The 19,243-nt window shown below is 53.3% G+C and overlaps 2 protein-coding genes across 6 annotated transcripts in view; both read left to right on the top strand.

Annotated features, from left to right (window-relative positions):
• The window catches only part of NDRG4 (NDRG family member 4), a 68,381-nt gene extending 59,069 nt beyond the window's left edge, over positions 1-9,312 (top strand). For 3 of the 5 annotated variants that reach the window (XM_051974596.1, XM_051974594.1, XM_051974597.1), the window contains 7 exons: positions 660-716; positions 820-871; positions 1,812-1,859; positions 2,261-2,296; positions 2,474-2,525; positions 4,052-4,090; positions 6,400-9,312. In XM_051974596.1, the coding sequence (XP_051830556.1) occupies positions 660-716; positions 820-871; positions 1,812-1,859; positions 2,261-2,296; positions 2,474-2,525; positions 4,052-4,090; positions 6,400-6,554 (439 nt within the window). In that variant the 3' untranslated portion in view covers positions 6,555-9,312. The remainder of the gene's footprint in view (positions 1-659; positions 717-819; positions 872-1,811; positions 1,860-2,260; positions 2,297-2,473; positions 2,526-4,051; positions 4,091-6,399) is intronic. The other 2 variants (XM_051974595.1, XM_051974598.1) reach the window with 1 other exon arrangement.
• A 98-nt stretch (positions 9,313-9,410) lies between these two features.
• On the top strand, positions 9,411-18,961 carry SETD6 (SET domain containing 6, protein lysine methyltransferase). The gene is made up of 9 exons (XM_051974593.1): positions 9,411-14,322; positions 14,488-14,574; positions 14,885-15,029; positions 15,119-15,260; positions 16,309-16,503; positions 16,882-17,005; positions 17,927-18,107; positions 18,211-18,353; positions 18,487-18,961. The coding sequence occupies exons 1-9, from the start codon at positions 14,296-14,298 to the stop codon at positions 18,793-18,795; spliced, it is 1,353 nt and encodes a 450-aa protein (XP_051830553.1). The 5' UTR covers positions 9,411-14,295; the 3' UTR covers positions 18,796-18,961.
• Positions 18,962-19,243: the final 282 nt, after the last annotated feature.

Consider the following 19,243-nt stretch of genomic DNA (forward strand, 5'->3'; position numbering starts at 1 on the left):
GAGCCCTTGGGGTCCGGAAAGCCAGAATGGCAGGCTGGGTCTAATAAGACTGAACTTGGGTTTTAGAAGTCAGTGTGACCAGTGTAACAAGTGAGGGTTCTAGTGCACAAGCTAACAGGGCACTGCAGCGGCCCCAGAAGTAGGCTGTCTCTGGCTGCGTTAGGAGCAGCAAGATGCTCGGGTCTGGAACCACAAACCAAGGGCCCCTGGGGATTTTAACAGAAGAGCTGGCCAGGATCCAGCAGCCCGGACTGGACACGGAGGCCACTGCCAAGGGTGTGAAGGCCTGATGGGGGGAAGGGGCCAGAGTGCGGAAAGAGGAACAGTGGGTGGAAATTTAAAGGCTCAGGACAAAGCTTGCCAACAGCGAGAGTTACCCCGCGGCAGAAGGAAGGCCTTGGGAGTTGCTTGGTTGACTCTCCCTGTGTGAAGGCGATCTTAGGGAGCGGTCTTTGTTCGGGGGCCCCAGGTAGAGTCCCTATAGACCCTTGAGGTCCCTTTGAACTCTTGTAGCTCTGAGCCGTCCCCCAGCCCCAGCGGTGATGGCCGTGTGCTGGGTGGGAGCGCCCTGGGGAGTGGGCCAGGCTCAGGAATGATCTCGATATGGCCACAGCAGCAAACCTTTCACCACCTCCTTCCGCCCATTCTCCCCTTCCTAGCCGCAGAGATCTGGACATAAACCGGCCCGGGACGGTCCCCAACGCCAAGACCCTTCGGTGAGTGTCCCTGCCGCAGCCGCTCGTGCCCGCTCCCGGCCCCAGCCCTTCCCAGCCCTCGAAGGCCTAATCATCCTCTGCTTTTGGTCCCTCTTTGTTTCAGCTGCCCAGTGATGCTTGTGGTCGGGGACAATGCGCCCGCAGAGGACGGGGTGGTGAGTACCCACAAGCCACCTCATGAGAGACATCAGAGAGGGACAGACCCTGGCCCAGAGCAGCCGGGAGGACAGCCTGGGTCCCAGGGTCCGAGCCCGCTGGTCACTGGGGGCTTCCCAGGCTGTGTCCTGAGGAGGTGTGCTGGGCAGCTCGGGGACACACTAAGACCTGGATGCATTTGGGAGAAGCTGGGAGAAGCCCCTGCCCTTCTCAGGCCCTTCCTTCTGCCCATCTATCCCCCCTCAGAACCGAGCCCCAGGAGCCCCCTTCCCCTGGCCCAGCCAGCAGCACCTTTGTCACCCCTTGGGACCCAGGTATCTTGTGCACCTGAGTGCAGTCCCCGCCCAGGCCCTCCCAGCACCTCCTTCCCTTGCTCGGGCCTGGGTCTCCCTCCTGCTCCTCGCTGGCTGAGGCTGGTTCCGAGAGCGTAGAGCTTAGCTCTGCCAGAGGGTCCTCCACGGCTTGAAGAGCCCCTCTCGCAGCGGGAGCCCGGCGGCTGGGCGGCCTCCCCCCAAAGCAGGGCCCCCCCGCGGGTCAGTGGGTAGAACATGGTGCCCGGAGGACAGAGGCTCAGCGGCTGACTCTGCCACTTTCTTGCCTCTTCTGAAAAACTGAGCCTTCCCCAACTTCCTTCAGAGGCATCTGGAAGAGAAAAGTGTCTAGAAACTTTGCGGCTGGTATTCCTCCGCAGGAGGAAATCCCCCTGTTAACCTGCCTGGGGGTGGCCAAACCCCTCCCCAGGGTGACCTGGCAAGTCCCGTGCCTCAGTTTCCCCATCAGTGACATGGGACAGTCCCAGAGCTGCCTCACAGAAAGAGAGGCCGGGGCTGGCTACGTAGCTGTCACTGGGAGGAGTCCCGGGGGAGGCTGCTTGGGGCCCCCGGGGCTCAGGGGGTCTCATTTGGCTGCTGAAGCCTGAAGCTCTTGCGCTTCCCCCAGGTCGAGTGTAACTCCAAGCTGGACCCGACCAACACCACCTTCCTGAAGGTAAGGCTCCCGGTCCCGCGGCACACACGGGGACCTCGCCCGGAGGGTCTGACCAGCTCCGGGTCCTAAGCACAGAACCCCAAGAGCAGACGGCCGTCCCCGAGCCCCGCGCGAGTGCTGTACACGAGCCTGCGCTCAGAGGGACTTTGAGGCAGGAAGTTCTGGGTTCAGATTCAGCCACATGGGCCCTCGCCTTTCTGCCAGCCCCTCCACAAAAGGGGGTGACCAGCCACGGAAGCCTGCAGCCGGCTCCCCCTGGTCACGAGGGATTTCTGACATTTGGACCACTTACCAATGAGACAATGTACACAATGCCCTGTAAATCCTGCCATTATTCCCTGGAGGGGGAAAAGGTGGGGAGGAAGGCAGGAGGCCTGATCTTGTGCCGCTTCCCTCTGCAGATGGCCGACTCGGGCGGACTTCCCCAGGTCACCCAGGTGAGTTCCGAGGGCCCCCATCCTCTCCCAGGGCAGCAGTCGATGCAGGGCGTGAGTGCTGGTCCTCCCAAGTGGCCGGGGCCTCCTTTTGGGAGGGTCAGGATGGGGACCCCCAGTGGAAGGGTCCTCGGCTCCACTCCCGGCTGCTGACCGATGCCTCTCTCTCCCTCTCCACAGCCGGGGAAACTGACTGAAGCCTTCAAGTACTTCCTTCAGGGCATGGGCTACAGTAAGTGCCGACTCGGGAGGCTCAGGCTGCGGGGGCCGGGGTGGGCCGGAGCGAGCATCAGGGTGCAGGGGTCCGTGCAGAGAGCCGGCGGGCCGGTCTGTGCCCTTAGCAGAGCCAGTCGGGGTCTCTCTGTAGGCGGCTCCCCCTTGCTAGGGATGCCCAGCCGCTCGCTGACAGGACTCGCCTGGGCTGGAAGGACCTGTCAGGACTCCCAGAAGGTGCTTGTGCCCAGGAGACAGCAGCCCTGTTTCACAGGCTTTGTTTCACCCCCTTGGGGGGGTGTGCAACCCATGACCTGGGGGCAGAGGGAGAAAAGGGGAGCTTCTGCCTGTGGCACACGAGATCAGGGAGAACTGGGACCGCTGGGGCCCGAGCTCCTGGAAACGCTGAAGATCCTGGCAGCGTGGGGGATTGTCGCCTGTTCTTCTGCAGCACGTACAGTCCCAAGTTGTCCTTTCTGTCCTGGGGGAGGGACCAGAGTGGGTGGGCAGGACTTGCCCCCATGCACTGAGCCCCAGGTCTGGGCCTGAGGCATTTTGTGGGGGACCAGCTGTAGACGGGCTGGCTCACACCCGGACAGCAGGTCCTGGTCCCCAAACCCAGGGGGCTGTTCAGGAAGCAGAGGGACCACTAGGCAGGCCCTTGACTCATTTCTGGTTTGCTGCCAAGGGGACAGGGCCGGATGTGACGGGAAAGGCAGTGGAATGATTGGGTCTCGTGCCCATGGAGAAGTAGCCCTGGCAGTGGTTTGGCTTATCCAGAAAGCCAGCCTGGAAGGAGCGGCCCCCCGCCGCCCTCCTCTGCCTCCCTGTCCCCTTCTTACTTTGGAAGTAGGGAAGAAGCCTGGTGGTCCCGGCCAGCAGACTCCCTGTGCCGGAGTTTTTCTCCTCCCACTTCCCCCCCACACCCCAGGGGGCCTCCCTGCATTCACCCCCCAGCATGTCTCCAGGGTGCTCAGCCCCCTCAGGCTGGCCATAGCCTCCCAGACATCTGCCCAAACATCCTCACTCGGGAGAAAAATCAGGATGGTCCGCTAGCTTTCTCAGAGACGAACTAGAAAGCCCAGTAACAAGCACGGGACGGGCCCTGAGAATCCGGGTCTCTGAGTTCCCCACCCGGCAGTCAACTAGTCCGTTTCACACTGGTCACAAAAAAGCAAACAGCTGAGGTCAGGAGAGGAGGAGCTCGGCCCCCCGGCCGAGCCGGACCCCAAGGACTCACGCAGGAGAGGATGGGCCAGGAGGGCTGGGGAGGATGGACCCACCAGGTCCCTGCCCTGGTCGGCATTGGATACGCTTTCACCGGGTTCTGTGGCCCGAGCCCTCCCGGCTGGCAACGCTGCCCGAGCGTTCTCCTGGCCTCCGGGGACTGCAGGGCTTGGGGGGAAGCCCGCTCTCCCCCTGTGTCTGCCTCTCTCTGTGTCTGCCGTGACGCTGACTCCCCCGTCCTGGGGAGACAAAGTTCTTCAACCCGTGTTTTTCACCCTCCCCCCGCCCCTTCTCTTGCTCTCTTATCTTCTCTCTTAGTTGCGTACTTGAAGGACCGAAGGCTGAGTGGAGGCGCAGGTATCCCCTTCACGTTTGTCACCTGTCCTCGCCCCCACCTACCTGCTGCATGGACCCTCCTCTCCCCTATTCCCTTTCTATATGCATCACAGCAGGGAAGTCGTATCTGCTCTGGTTGGGGTCCCCAGCTGCTTTGTAGCTCGCTGCCCACCCGCCCCAAGGAGTGACCTCTGACGCCAGCAATCGGGGGAAAGCCCCAGCTTGGGCGCCCGACCTCCTGCTTCTTGGGTATTTGGGGTTCTAGGGCCTGAGGAGAACCCCAAAGCCGAGAGCGTGGTCAGTGAAGGCAGGAGGGGCTGCCTGGGTGGGCACAGAGGGCCCAGCCCGAAAGATGTCTAAGCAGCAGGTATCCAAGAAGAGGTGAGCTACAAGCTCGTTGGGGCTCCCTGGGCTTCTAAGCCTTAGCCGGCGGTGCGAACTGCCCAGAGCTCGGGGCACCCCTTTGGGGCTTTTGAAGAGGTTGGGGAAGGCCCCTCCCGCTCTGCACCCTCCCGGTGAGCCAGGAGTTCTTGACTCCTCCAGTCTGAGAAGCATTTGATGAGTTCCTCCAGAAGCAGGGTCCGAGAAAGCACCCCTTCCCTCCTCGTCTAGACAACATTCTTCAATCCCACACATCCTAGTGGGGTTCTGGGACCACCTGGCACCCTGGGACTCATCAATGCATGGCTAGATTGTCCCTGATCCCCCACTCTGGACTTCCTCCCCCAATTTTCCCCCTCCACCTTTGTCTATCCCAAGAAGTCACCCTTAAGGGGCATCAAGATCAATGCTGAGGTGAGCCCTTGTGTGAGCTGGCCATGCTGTGCCTGAGCACTGTGCCCCCTCGGCTACCATCAGCTTGGCAGTGCCCCCTGGCCCTTACCGCATGCTTCCAGCCGAGAGTGAGCGAGCTGATCACGTGGTCCTCAAAGGGGGCCCGCGGCCAGGAGAAGGGCCGGGTTCCTCAGACAGCTGGATGGAGCAGGAACGGCGCTGCTGGCTGCTTTGCTTGTGTGTGCGCCCACCCGTGTCCTCCCACCCACTGGTCTCCAGGCTCCTGCCTACCAGCTCTAATGCTGCCGTGTTTTTCTTTCTCTGTTTCTCCTTCCCTCTTCCTTCCTCCTTTTCCCTCTCAACCTACCTTGTCCTTTCTCCCCCTTTTTTCTTTCCCCCTTTTTTCCCTCTCTCTCTCTCTCCCCATCCTCTGTCCTTTCTCCCCCTTCTTTTCCCTTCCTCTCTCTCCCCTTTCCTGCCCTTTTTCCTCCTTTCCTCTTTCTCTTATGTCTTTCTCATTTTTTCTCTCACTTTGTCTCTTCATCACTCCCTCCCTTTCTTTCTCCTCCTCCTCCGTCCTTGCTCTCCCTTTTCTCTCTCCCTCCCTTTCTTTCTTCCCCTCCTGTCCTTTCTCCCCCTTTTCTCTCTCCCTCCCTTTTCCCCTCCCGTCCTTTTTCCCCCTTTTCTCCCTCTCAATCTTTCTCTCCCCTTCTTTCTCCCCCTTTTCTCTCCCTCCCTTTCCCTCTCCCCTTTTTTCTCCCTCCCTTTTCTCCCCCTCCCCTGTCCTTCTCTCCCTTTTCTCTCTCCCTCCCTTTTCCCCTTTCCCTTTCCTTTCCCCCTTTTCTCCCTCTCAATCTCTCTCTCCCCTTCTTTTTCCCCTTTTTCTCTCTCCCCTTTTCTCCCCCTCCCCTGTCCTTTCCCCATTTTTCTCCCTCTCAATCTCTCTTCCCTTCTTTCTCCCCCTTTTCTCTCCCTCCCTTTCCCTCTCCCTTTTCTCTCCCTCTCTTTCTCCCCCTCCCTTGTCCTCTCCCTTTTCTCTCTCCCTCCCTTTTCCCCCCTCCCCTATCCTCTCTCCTTTTCTCTCTCCCTCCCTTTTCCCCTTTCCCTTTCCTTTCCCCACTTTTCTCCCTCTCAATCTTTCTCTCCCCTTTTTTCTCCCCCTTTTCTCTCCCTCCCTTTCCCTCTCCCTTTTCTCTCCCTTTTCTCTCCCTCCCTTTTCTCCCCCTCCCCTGTCCTCTCCCTTTTCTCTCTCCCTCCCTTTTCCCCTTTCCCTTTCCTTTCCTCCCTTTTCTCCCTCTCAATCTTTCTTTCCCCTTCTTTTTCCCCCTTTTCTCTCTCTCCCTCTCTTTCTCCCCCTCCCCTGTCCTTTCCCCACTTTTTCTCCCTCTCAATCTCTCTCCCCTTCTTTCTCCCCCTTTTTTCTCACTCCCTTTCCCTCTCCCTTTTCTCTCTTCCTTTCCCCTCCCCTGTTCTTTCTCCCCCTTTTCTCTTCTCTCCCCCCTTCTCTCTCTCCCTCCCCATTTCTCCCCCTGCCTCTCTCCACCCATTTTCCACAGTGCCATCAGCCAGCATGACCCGGCTGGCCCGCTCTCGCACTGCCTCTCTCACCAGCGCCAGCTCCGTGGATGGCTCCCGCCCCCGGGCCTGCACCCACTCGGAGAGCAGCGAGGCTCTGGGCCAGATCAACCACACCATGGAGGTGTCCTGCTGAGGCCCCCGTTGTCTCCCCGGAGCTGCCTCCCAGACCCCACGTCATCATCGAATCACCATCCAACTGCCGTCCCTGATCACCTGCCCACACGTCCTTGGTTTTATTTTGGGGAGGGAGGGGAAAGGGCTTAAATTCTTTTGTTTTGTTTTGTTTTTTTTAAAAAAAGGGGGAAAAGAGCAAAGTTAAATATCCCAAGGAGGAAACCACCTTTAAAAAACTCAGCCTGACAGAATCTCCAAAGCATTCCGAGAAGTGACCCTTAGCCGTCACCTTCCGGCTCCAGGCCCTTTCCTCCCTTCCTTCCCCCTGTGCTTCAGCTGTGGAGATTTGGGCCTCCCTGGGGAGCCAGGCCACTAACCCTCAGACGCTTCCCCAGACCACAAATGTTCCCCCTCCTGAAGAACTTGAATGTTCTCAGGTTCCTTTCTAATGGTTCCTTCCCATATCTGCTTGGGCCACTGGCTCCAGGACCCAAGGAAACCTCCCATGGCACAGGTCTGCTGAGCTTTGTAAGGATCTGTTTCCCTGGTTCTGGTCCCACATCAGGGTCAGTAGACGTGGGAGAAAGCAGTCACTTCCTTTTGCCTCTTTGTTCCCTCTCCCCTGACCCCCCAAACCTGGATCTTTTCTCAAAGAGGACGTGAGACTGCTAAGCTATGGTTTCCACCCCAGAGAAGTGGTAGGGGGTCTCCAGGGTGCTGAGCAGAAGAGAGGAGATCTTGCCCTGGTTGGGAAAGCCACTGGCCTAAAGAGCTAGGATGGGCTGCAGGAGAGGACTCTGGGAGGAAATGTCTGCAAAGAGCCTGGGAGCCTTTACACCCTTCCCACGCCACTATTGGATATAGAGATTGATATATTTTTAAGTCTTGTTGCATATATGACAATCAGCAATAACAACCAAAAGTTTAAATTGCATCTCCCCCAACCGACCCTTTGCACCTTGGGCTGTAGGAGGCTAAGGGCGCCATTGGATGGATGGCCCCGGAGACCCCATCCCCAGAGGCTGCTTGCCTCCCTGTTGGGCCGCACTAGGGACTCCGTGCCTGTGCTAGCGGGACAGTAGTTTCTGACTTGGATGGTCGGACAGATGGGTCCAGGAGAGGACCTGGGAGTTTCATTTCTGCCCCAAAAGGGAATTGGGGCCCCTAATCAGAAAAAAAGTCTGGAAAGGGAGTGGGGGCTTTAGGCTTGGGGGGAGTGCTTCCAATGATTGCTTGGAGGAGGAGGAGGAAGTGGCCTGGAGCAGCCCTACCTGCAGAGACCAGGCAGGTCCTCCCCCAGGGTGGGGGGCTAGCTGTCCCTCCCCTTCCCCTAGTTTTCTTCTGGGGTCGGTTGGTGCTGCTGCATTAAATCGGTATGTCTGATTCCCCTCCGTTCTGTGGGAGAACATAGTTCGTTCCCATGTAAATCCTTTGTTGAAATGGGCATAAGGTCTTATGTAGGGGAATGTAACGTCAGAGAACCTCAAGCTCTGAAAAGCTGATTTTTTTGCCTAGGACGGAGCTTAGTGAGGGGAGGATTTCCTAGGAACAGTCTTGGGGATCAGCTTTGGGCCAGGTGGCCCCTAAGGGACCTTCAGTCTTGGCAGTAGCTAGCACACAGTCTCCGTGATCCCGAAGGCAGCTCTTCCTGGGCTCCCCAGAGATTGAGAAGGTAGTGATTGACCCAGATCCCATGGGGGTGCAGTATGGAAGCCAGGATCGGTGTATGGAGACCCTCCTTGTCTTAAACCAAGTGGATCATCCTGAAGGTTGTCCCCTCATAGAAAGGCTTCGGGAAGGATGGACTGGCCAGAAGCAGTTTGTACGAGACGAATCATTTTTCTCCTCCATGTTCTAGGTCTGGCTGGAGATAGAACTACGCTGTCTCCCTCTGGCCCAAGCTCCTGAGGTCATGATTCCACATCTTATCCCCAACTCCTAGAGTTAGTCCGGGGGGATGACTTGTATCATGGAAGCAGGAATGGCAAAGGAGTAGTTTCTGAACCGAATAGGGAAGGGGGGAGATGGCAATGGGCAGATTCTCTCCAGCTCCTGGCCTGAGGCCCCCCTTAGCAGGAGGGAAGCAGAAACGAGCTCATTTTGTCAGCATCCTAAGGAAATGATTCTGACAGTCGGCAAGCCATTGGGGTGAGAGGTGAAAATGCAAAGGCCTTGAGTTCCCTGGGGTCTCCCCTACTTTTAGGAGAGCCAAGGTTTGTGTGCATTGCAAAGCACATACCCAGTTCCACTTGACACACAATCTGGTTTAAATAATGCTAAAAGCCATGTTCATGACCATCCCAGAAATGACCAGAACACCCAGCTCTCTTCTCCCGTGTGCTTCCTTTGAACATTACATGTGAATGTTTGACAAGCTGGTAGGAATAATCCTTTTTATTGTAGATAGTGCTGCAACTTTTCTTGGGTTTTTGGTGTGTTCTTCAAGATGAGATATCTATAAATATCTATACATATTATATATACACATATATATATCGAGTCTCTCTGTGTGGCTTTCTGTTGGACGTGGTCTGATTATCTGTTGGTTTGCTTTCCCTCCCCACTTCGGTTGAGATAAAATTTAATGGACTCCCTACTTCTCTGTACTAGGTGAAAAACCTATTTTTGTGCATCTTGGCAGCCGATGCTAATATTGGCATTGATGCCATGAGACTCTGAGATGACCACAAATGTAAAATGAATACAAACTCTTGTTGTAGAAAGAATTAACTGTGTTGAAAAAAAAAAAAAACCTTAATAAACTAAGAAGAATGTGAGTGTGGCTGTGCCTGCTTGCCCCAGAGCGCGGTCCTTTTAGACTCTGCCCGGCACGGGTGATGGATATGATCCTCCTGGGGCCACTTGGGCTGTCCTGGGGGGACGGTGCTGAAAGAGAGGCTCAAACTGGTGCCAGTGTAGTGGCCCCTCAGGGCTGACTCGCTGTCCGGGTCCAGTGAGTGCCCAGCTCTAGCAGCAGAACCCATCAGCCTCCGTCCTCGCCATATTCCCAAACTCTCCAGGTGACTGAACCTGAAGGCCCAAAATGTTTTGAGATGCCCACATAACCTCGACTCACTGTCTCTGTCCCTGTCTGTTTCTCTCTCCCTCTTTCTCTCTACCTATCTCTCTCACTGTCTGTCTCCCTTTCTCTCTCTGCCCCACCCTCCTCTCTCTGCTTCTCACACAGTATTAAAAATCCTGCTCCTCTAGCACACATTAACCTACATCCCAATAGACTCCCATGATACCCAGGAGCTGGCTTCTGATCCTGCCGACTCCATCAATTCTCGGTATCAGGAAAATGTCTAGAAGCTTTGCTGTAGCCCAGGTAGACTTTGCAGTGATGGGCAGCAGAGAGAGCCCTCTTCAGTTTGTCTCTCTCCATATCTCCAGCAGTTAGGACAGTCCCTGGCAACATAATAGGTGCCTAATTTTGCCAACTGATTTAGAGCTGTCTCTGTCGCCCCTGCCAATGGGCAGCCAAGCATCGAGGTGCTTCTCAGAGAACCCGCTTCTCCAGGATTAGGTGGCTATGAGAAGACTTTGGAACCGATGGGACCCCTTTTTGGGCCCAGGCTAGAAAGGATGTCAAATCACAGAACTGTCAAGGAGCGTGCGGTAACTTAGCTCCCGACCCTTCCTTTCTCAATGAGGGTCTGTCCCTAGCTCGTCTCGGAGACTCAGACACTCCCTCAGACTCTCAGCTTCCCGATCCTCAGTGTGTGCACAGTTCTCACGGCCACCTCAGCCCCACACACAGCGGCTTACATTCTTGATTCACCAACTCTGAATAATCTTTTTTTTTTTTTTAATTTTATAACTTTTTATTGACAGAACCCATGCCAGGGTAATTTTTTACAGCATTATCCCTTGCACTCACTTCTGTTCCGATTTTTCCCGTCCCTCCTTCCACCCCCTCCCCCAGATGGCAAGCAGTCCTTTACATGTTGAATAGGTTACAGTATGTCCTAGATACAATATATGTGTGCAGAACTGAACAGTTCTCTTGTTGCACAGGGAGAATTGGATTCAGAAGGTATAAATAACCCGGGAAGAAGAACAAAAATGCAAGCAGTTTATATTCATTTCCCAGTGACTGAACTCTGAATAATCTGCTGCCATTGCAACTGCCCCTTTGTGGCCAGGTGCTCTCCGAGCCCATGATGCTTCAGGCCATTCGCCCTGCACTGGCTGCACTCTCCCACTCTGCCAACAATCTTGCTGAACCTAAGCATACATATAAAATAACACAAGCATTGCTCCTGCTCCTGTTCACAGGCTGCTGAGCTTCAGTGACATAATCGCAGAAAGAGCTCACACTTATATGGCACACAGAGTTTGTAAAGTGCTTTACAAAAATTCTGCACAAACACTGTAAGATAGTACTCTCTCATTCTGCAGATAAGGACCCACCGTTGTGACTCGTTATCCCCACTCATGGGGAGTGGTTGGAAGACTGGACCTGGAGTCAGGTGGAATCTTGCCTCATGCACAAGTGGTATGAGCCTAGGTGAACTGTTGCCTCAGTTTTCCTCATCCGTAAAATGGTGATAACATTGCACCAACCTCCCACAATGATTGTAAGGGCCAAATGAGATAACATGTAAAAGTGATTTTCAAACCTTCAAGTTAAATAGTTAACTTATAAAGGCAAGGATGGATGGAGGGCCTAGGGAGTTAGGAGAAATGTGGCAAAGGGAGAGACATGGAAGGTCATGAAATTAAGATTATCAAGGGGATGCTGAGCTGAAGATACTAGAGTCTAGGAGGGAAGCTGAAACTCCTCCATCTGGTGAACTACAGCAGCGGGTGGTGTTCCCTCATTTCAGTGCTGTCTCATTCTGCATAACCCCATGTGGGATCATTTGACAGATGAGGAAACTGAGGCAGTGAAGTGACATGCCCAAGATCATACAGCTAGTGAGTGTTTGAGGCCAAATCTGAATCTATGTGAATACATATAGAATAATACAATAATATCCAACATTATGTATCATATTTAGCAGGTGTAGGGTATGTTCAGAGAAGACTAGTACCTCTGGTGTGAAGGCTGCTTTCCACCTTTGGTGTCCACCTGATCCACCCCTTACCTGTGGCTCCAAGAAGCTATAGCATGCACAACAGGTGCACCCTGATAAACCATTTCTGCAGATGGGGTAAACCAGGTTGAGGATAACCCAAGGGTTTCAAATCCTATGGTGAGTTGGGGGAGGAGTCTACGCCAGGCAGGTAAAGACTTCCCCTGGTGTAACAGTCAGATGAGAACAATTTGTTCCAATGGCCATGAAGGCAGGGGAAGCAGATGCTATGGAGTGCTTGGAACTTGGTCAGACACAGAAGCCACCAAGGTCATCCCCCGCGTCTCGAGCCATCATCAATCTGTCCTGCCACTGGACAATGGTGGCTCCAGACTTAACTCTGCCTCACTTAAACCCAATTTATGCGTGAACCAGAAGACATTACCGTACCACTTGGACATTTCTATCTATCTCAAAGTCCTGTGGTGATGGGCAAGTGAAGAAGCAGCAGGTGTGGATAACTGGGAGCTGTAGTCACAGTCCTGAACACAGGCGGCTCAGGCCATAGCTTCATCTTCTCACTGGAAGCAGGATTTGGCAGCTCCATGTGTGAGAAGGGGGCTAGAAAAGATGCTTACCAAATCCTGGCCTGATTACCACAGCAGGCAGGGATCCCACTCTGCAGTTGAGACACTAAAAAATATACAAATGCTTCTGAAAAGCTGATTCTTCTCGTCGTTGGTACATGAATTGTGCATACACTTATAGATAACACAAAATCCAGGAGACCTGGAGAGAACTTAACAGATATTGCATCCAAAGAGCATCCCCGAGTGAAACAAGGCTGGCAAATGAAGGCTTGCTTCATGAAGTAGGAACTGGATACATGTTTTCCTGGAGTGGATGCAGTGAAAGAGAGCACCATGAAGCTAGTGTAGGTTTTGCAATCAAAACTAATCTAGTAAACAAGCTTGTATACCTTCTGAAAGGAGTGAATGAGAGGCTTATGACAATGCAACTGTCACTTGCAAGATTGCCATTATCTCATCAGTATCTACGTTCCCACTGATGACAAACCCTGATGAAGTCAAAGAAAAATTTCATGAAGACCTGGAGACTCTTCTCAGTGCACCAAAAGAGGCCAGGCTTACCATTCTGGGTGACTTTAATGATGGAGTAAATTCAGACTACGAGATATAGCAGGGAGTCCTCGGGAGGAATGGAGTTGGAAACAGCATCAGCAATGGTCATGTACATCATCATCAACCCTGTATTCCCTTTCTCTAAATGCAGTAAAACCTCATGGATGCACCCTTGCAGCAGACAGTGGCACTTAATAGACTATGTAATCGTAAGGAGAAGAGACAGGCAGGATGTGAGAGTGAGCAAGGCACTGTGCGGCGCAGAGTGCTGGAGTGATCATAGACTTAGCCTCTCCAAGCTGAATATTCACATTCCACAAAAATGGCAGCCCAAAAAAGACCGCTAGAAGAATTGATGTAAGTAGATTAGTTTGCTTCTCTGAGAGATAACAGTTTGTTACCAACTGGGAGGGTAAGTTGAGCCAAAAAAACGTGGCAACAATGGAGCAGAAAAGGAGGGGGCAGCTTTCGGAGGTTTAGTATACAGCACTGCATTTGCTCATCTGAATCAGAACCTAAACATCAAGACTGGTTCAATGAAAACCATGGGGAAATTATGACTGATTAGTCATAAGGACATAATCCTGGAGAGACGGACTGATCCCTTCCATTTTGTTCTCAACAGACTCTCATCCATCAATGCTGAAACGACTGACTGTTTGCCTCCGGTTGGAATCGCTCACTCCCCTCCACCTGAGGAAGAGGTTTTGAATGCCCTTCGCTCCTCCCACGTGGCAAAGCACTGGGTCCGCGTTCTGCTCCGGCTGGGATTTACAAGGCGATTGCTCACACAGACGCTGACTGAAATTTGCCAGGTTACGCGGCAAGAGGCAGTTACGGCCCAGGAGGGCCGCCTGTGACAGTTCCGGGAGCGGGGGAGTGGCTCTCAGTCAGGGCTCGCTTAATAGACTACCCCGACCCCTAGAAAAAGCCCATCTACTTGGGCCCAAAGGAAACCAGAGATGCGCGAAACCAAGGGAACCCCCCGGAACGTTCCTAAGGACTCTTTGTGGCTGACTCAGCGCAGAGCGCTCTGGGCTCATGTTGGTCTGGTCTGCCCTCGTCAGACATAGTGTAACTGGACACAATTATGTAACAACAATATGTAACACAATATTACAACATATAACATGATACTTAATGTGGTATTTAACAGCACAGTGTTATATAACAAGTTTACATATGTGGGGGGAGGGGTGCCGGAGGTTGCTTACATGGCTGCAGAGACAGTGCGGGCGGGGAGACCCATCAAGTGAGAGAACTCGCTCTCCGCAGATCCGGGACCACTGGAGACGCTTCATCAGTGCTTGTTCTTCTGCCCCAGGGCCTGAGCGGAGGTGGCCCGTAGGAACGGCGAGCCCCAGGCCTCTCGGCCTCTCCGTACTCCAAGCAGCCCTCTTCACACGGTCCCGCCAGGAGCAGGCGCAGGACTAGGCTAGGCGCGGGGACAGGCCTGGCAACAGCGCGCGTCCAGGAGTTTGCTTTTGGCCCTCTGCGGCCTCCGTAGCTGGGGCGGTCCGCGGTCCCTTTAAGATAGGGTTGGCCCCCGAACGGGTTAGGAAGCTCGGCGGAAGTGCGACGGCCACGCGCAGCCAAAACAATGGCGACGGCGGCGAAGCGGCCAAGGGTGAGGAATGGGGCGCTCGGAGTAGGGAGGGGCTGGGAAGGAGAGGACCCCGCCCTCCGGCGCTCGCGGAGCGTTCCCTCCTCCACCGGCGCCAGGTCGGGCCAGACCAGCTTGCGCTCAATGCCTCCGTGCCTGAGTATTCGAGCCCTGCCGTTCTTTTGTTAGGCGGAAAGAACCTCCGGAGGCGGGGACAAGCCTCTCCTGGCCTTCCTAAACTGGTGTCGAGAGGTTGGACTGGAGCTGAGTCCCAAGGTGATCCCGAAGGGGGCGGGCTTATGGGCGGATATGCGGGTCTTCATTGGTAGCTTAATGAGGGGGCGGGACCCAGGCACTCATGGCCATTGGAAGTCGCCGACTAAAGCGAGGTCTGAATAGCAGGGGGCGGGGCGTTCGACGCACGAGGCTCAGGTCTCTGGGTAGACCATTGGTTGCTCAGGGTGGGGGCGGGCCTCGGACGCCGGTGGCTATTGGAAACTGTGGAAAGGGGCGGGTCTCGAGAAGTGGCGGGGTGGCGAGGGGGCGGAGCTTCTGGTGCTCGGTCCCAGCGTCTGCCCGGCTTCAGGTTTCCGTGAGCCGGGAAGGCACCGTGTCTGGCTATGGGATGGTAGCCCTGGAGGATGTGCAGCGCGGGGAGCTGCTCTTCGTGGTGCCTCGGGCTGTGCTCCTCTCCCAGAAGACTACCTCTATCAGGGGCCTCCTGGAGAAAGGTAGGGAGCCTGGGGAAGAATTGGGGAGGTGCCCCGGATGCGGGGGTCTCCGGGGGCCCCAGGGTGACGGAGTCCTGGTTGTCGTGCAGAGCATGGGGCCCTGCAGAGCCAGTCGGGCTGGGTGCCCCTTCTTCTGGCCCTCCTCTACGAATACCTGGCAGAGGATTCTCCCTGGAAGTGCTATTTCTCCCTCTGGCCGGATCTGGGCAGCCTGCGGCACCCTATGTTCTGGTGAGAGCTGGGGGCCTGGAGGACGGGGAGGGGGGCGGGCAAGGAGGGGGGTTTCATTCACTTAACCCTTCCGGACCTCTAAGAGTGCCCAGACCTCCCAGAGTGAGAAATCTTTCTTGGGTCTCCCCTCTCTCTTCTTGTCGCTCATCTGCTTCCTCAGAGTCCTTTCCCTCTCGTCCCCTCTCCTCCCTCTCCATCTCCGTCTCTCCCTTCCTTTTCTCTTTTCCTTCTTTCCCCTCCTCTACTCTTTTCATAATTGTATTTTTCTGATAAAAGTAACCGGACTATCTTTGTGGGAAGTGACCGAATTCATAGTAAAACTGGAAAACTGATATTCCGAGTATTTTATAAACAATGAGATGGAAGCTCAGGAGAGGAAGGGAGCCCCCTGGCCCTTAGGGTGACTATTTCTCTGTGGCTTCCTCTGTTAGTTACTCTGTCAGCTCCATGAGGGTTCTTGTCCCATGCTCTGGTCTAACCCGGGAGAGTGGCTCCCTTTGAACACTCCAGAGCCAGATTCTTCATAGAGCAGTGCTTGGAGTGAGGGGCCCACATGCATTGTGGCTGGTTGACCACTCTGGAGACACAAGCCCATACCCTCACAGGGGTCCTCAAACTACAGCCGCGGGCCAGATGCAGCAGCTGAGGACGATTTTCCCCCTCACCCAGGGCTATGACGTTTATTTAAAGGCCCACAAAACAAAGTTTTTGTTTTTACTATAGTCTGGCCCTCCAACAGTCTGAGGGACAGTGAACTGGCCCCCTAGTTTAAAAGTTTGAGGACCCCTGCCTATTCCTTGGAGCCATCTGAAACCCTGAGAGGCTGTGATTTTCCTGAGCATACACAGGTACTAAGTGGCAGAAACACAATTTGAACCCAAGTCCCCTACAACTCACTGGCTGTAAATCTGCAAGCTTTCTGAACCTGGGCTTGTTTATAAAATAGAGGCTTGACCTAGCTCCCTCCAAAGGCCCTTGGCTCTAGCGTTCTGCAGTGTTCCTCAGGGCCTTGGTCTGAAGGGGTCACCTTGATCCATTCCGCCTCCAGGTCCGAGGAAGAACGGAAACAGCTCCTACAGGGCACTGGTGTGCCTGAAGCTGTGGAAAGGGACCTAGCCAGCATCAGCTACGAGTATGGTACCATCGTCCTGCCCTTCTTGGAGGCCCACCCCGATGTCTTTCCCCTCCAGGCCCAATCTCTGGAACTCTACCGCCAACTGGTGGCGATGGTCATGGCCTACAGGTGAGCTGCATCTGGGTATTCACATTTTGGGGATACAGGATTGGGTTGTTGGGGCATGAGGGAGGAGCCATCATCTTGAATTTCTTCTTCTTAGGTCCACAAATCTGCTTAAGGATTTGCTACCTATTTTAATCTAGTTCCTTTGTTATCTTATGCATTTACAAACATGATTCTGAAGAGAGATAGACTTGACCAGACTGCCTAAGGGTTATGATCTTGTCTGGACCGAAGCCAAGTTCTGCTCCAGAGGTGTTGATCCAGTGAAGGGATAACAACAGTAGCTCATCTTTCTGTTCTGCATCCAAAATCTGGAGTAGGCCTTCCTCTCTCCTCGCCTTCCTTTGTGGCAACTTTTCATGGCTTCTTTCTTTGTGACAGTTTTCAGGAGCCCCTTGAAGAGGAGGAGGAGGAGGAAGAGGAGCCCAACCCCCCTATGATGGTACCAGCTGCTGATATCTTGAACCATGTGGCCAACCACAATGCCAATCTGGAATACTCCCCAGTAAGTGGGTACATTTTAGGCTAGATAGGACGATCTAATTATTGTTCTTTTGTACACAGTGCATTTTGCCTCCCAAATACATGAGGACTGGTGTGATTATTAGTTTAACTCCTATCTATTCATTTATATAATCAGCCTAAGCTCAGGTCCCAAGTATGAATTTCTGACTTTCTTTGAAGCACAGATGACCCAAGAAATAGAACAGCCTTTCTTTTTGGATCCTAACATTCCCAGGACTCATTTTCTTTCCAGCTCTGTCACCTGACTATCCCAAGTGAAATGCTGTATTTAGTTCTTGACAGATCCTGGGTTCCTAGGGCTAGGTCCCATTGCTATTTCTTGTTCCAGTTTTACACATGCTGGGGCACCCAAGGAACAACATGGTGCACACAGCACTGAACTTGAAGCAAGACCCAACTTTGTTTGCCTGTTTGTAGAGCACTTAGCACAGTCCCTGACATAGTGGGTACTATATAAATGTGAGCTGTTGCTTCTGTAGTACCTTCCTTAGAAAATGTTTAAATAGACTAGCTGCCTGGTTTCCTGCCATATTACAGGAACCATATTCCTCCTCTAAGGTCATTTATTGCTTGGCTTTTGTATTTCAACTTTTTCATCCAAATACCGAGAAGCTTCTTCCAGCATCATCAAATAGCAACAAAGCAAACTGAACTTTGATCCTAAAACCGTCATCTACTTCCTCTCATTTCACAGATAGGGTGCAGCTTATCCAAAACCCTATTTGGCAAGTAGTACTCAGACTTTGTAACTCATTTCTGTCCTTCCCCATTACTGTTTCCTGCTATCCATCTTGGGAATAGTTGTTTTCCTTTAGGTTAACAGAATTAATGGAGGGACAGAACTTGATCTGGCTCCTAGAATAATTGATGTGGACTCTCAGCTGTCTGCTTCTTCCTGCAGGAATGTTTAAAAATGGTAGCTACCCAGCCAATCCCCAAAGGCCAAGAGATCTTTAACACCTATGGCCAGATGGCCAACTGGCAGCTGATCCACATGTACGGCTTTGCCGAACCATATCCCGGGAACACTGATGACTCGGCTGACATTCAGATGGCCACAGTGCGGGCGGCAGCCCTACAGGGTGTGTACTCCAAGGGAGCCGCTCACAGGGATTCCCCGAAACAAGTTCTGAAGGGAAGGAAAGGGATCTGAGAACATGCTTCCTCTACTTATGTTCTACGTAGGCGCCACAACAGAGGCAGAGACGCGCCTGATGGGGGAGCGCTGGGATTTCTTGTGCCAGCTGGAGATGGTAGGCGAGGAGGGCGCCTTTGTAATTGGCAGAGAAGAGGTGATTACTGAGGAGGAGCTGTCTGCTACACTCAAGGTGAAACCTGGAACTGGTCAAGCCTGCTCATTTTGAATTGGCTTTGCCTTCTAATAATTTTAGGAATCTGAAAACCAACTTCGGTTCTTAGATTGGAAGGAATTCCAATTAATTTTTTATATTCTGATTACAGGTGCTTTGCATGCCAGCTAAGGAATTCAGGCAACTTAAGAAACGAGACAGCTGGGAGGAAGATGGCGAGAACAGCTTAATTCTGACAAATGAGACTATCCCCAAACTAAAAGCTTCTTGGAAGATGCTTCTCCGAAACAGCACCCTCCTGACCTTGCAGGCTTACGCCACAGACTTAAAAAGTGACCAAGAACTACTTCATGATAAGGAGGCTCGGGCCAAACTCAGCTGGAAGGAAGAGCAGGCCTTGCACGTGCGTTACGGGCAGAAGAGGATCTTGCACCAGCTGTTGGAACTGACCAGCTCCTAACCTCTGGTCTCCCCTTCTCTCCTCAAACCAGGGAAGCAGATGAGCAAAAATCACTTCTCAGTCAGTCATTTGGATCTGCTAGGTCGAATTTCCAGGCTCTGGACTTTTAGTGTACCTTTTTGTTGACTTTCTATTTGTGCTATATAAAATTGCTTAGTTCACTTAATGACTGAAATCCTACTTGGGGGAAGGAGGAAGCAAAAGTGCTGCATTTTGGAACACAGGAGAGAGAATAAGGAATTTCCATTGGATGGAGATCCTATTCCCTACCTTTACACAACTTTTTTTGAAATGCAAAAAGTGTTTTTTTTGGAAGTGGCAGTGATTGTTCAGAATTCGAGCTTGACACAAGGATTGGCTCTACCTCCTCAAACCTAATGCCTCCAGTCAGAAGCATTAGAGGTCTTAGATGTAAAGGTAGAACGAGTTAGGGGCATCTAGTCCAACC

The sequence above is a fragment of the Antechinus flavipes genome, chromosome 2 (assembly GCF_016432865.1).
Source record: "Antechinus flavipes isolate AdamAnt ecotype Samford, QLD, Australia chromosome 2, AdamAnt_v2, whole genome shotgun sequence".
In the NCBI taxonomy this organism is placed as follows: Eukaryota; Metazoa; Chordata; class Mammalia; order Dasyuromorphia; family Dasyuridae; genus Antechinus; species Antechinus flavipes.

Coding starts and splice junctions, on each gene's coding strand:
- SETD6 (XM_051974593.1), top strand. CDS start 14,296: ATGGCGACGGCGGCGAAGCGGCCAAGG. Junction 15,030..15,118: donor CAGGGGCCTCCTGGAGAAAG/GTAGGGAGCCTG, acceptor GTTGTCGTGCAG/AGCATGGGGCCCTGCAGAGC. Junction 17,006..17,926: donor CCAATCTGGAATACTCCCCA/GTAAGTGGGTAC, acceptor TTCTTCCTGCAG/GAATGTTTAAAAATGGTAGC.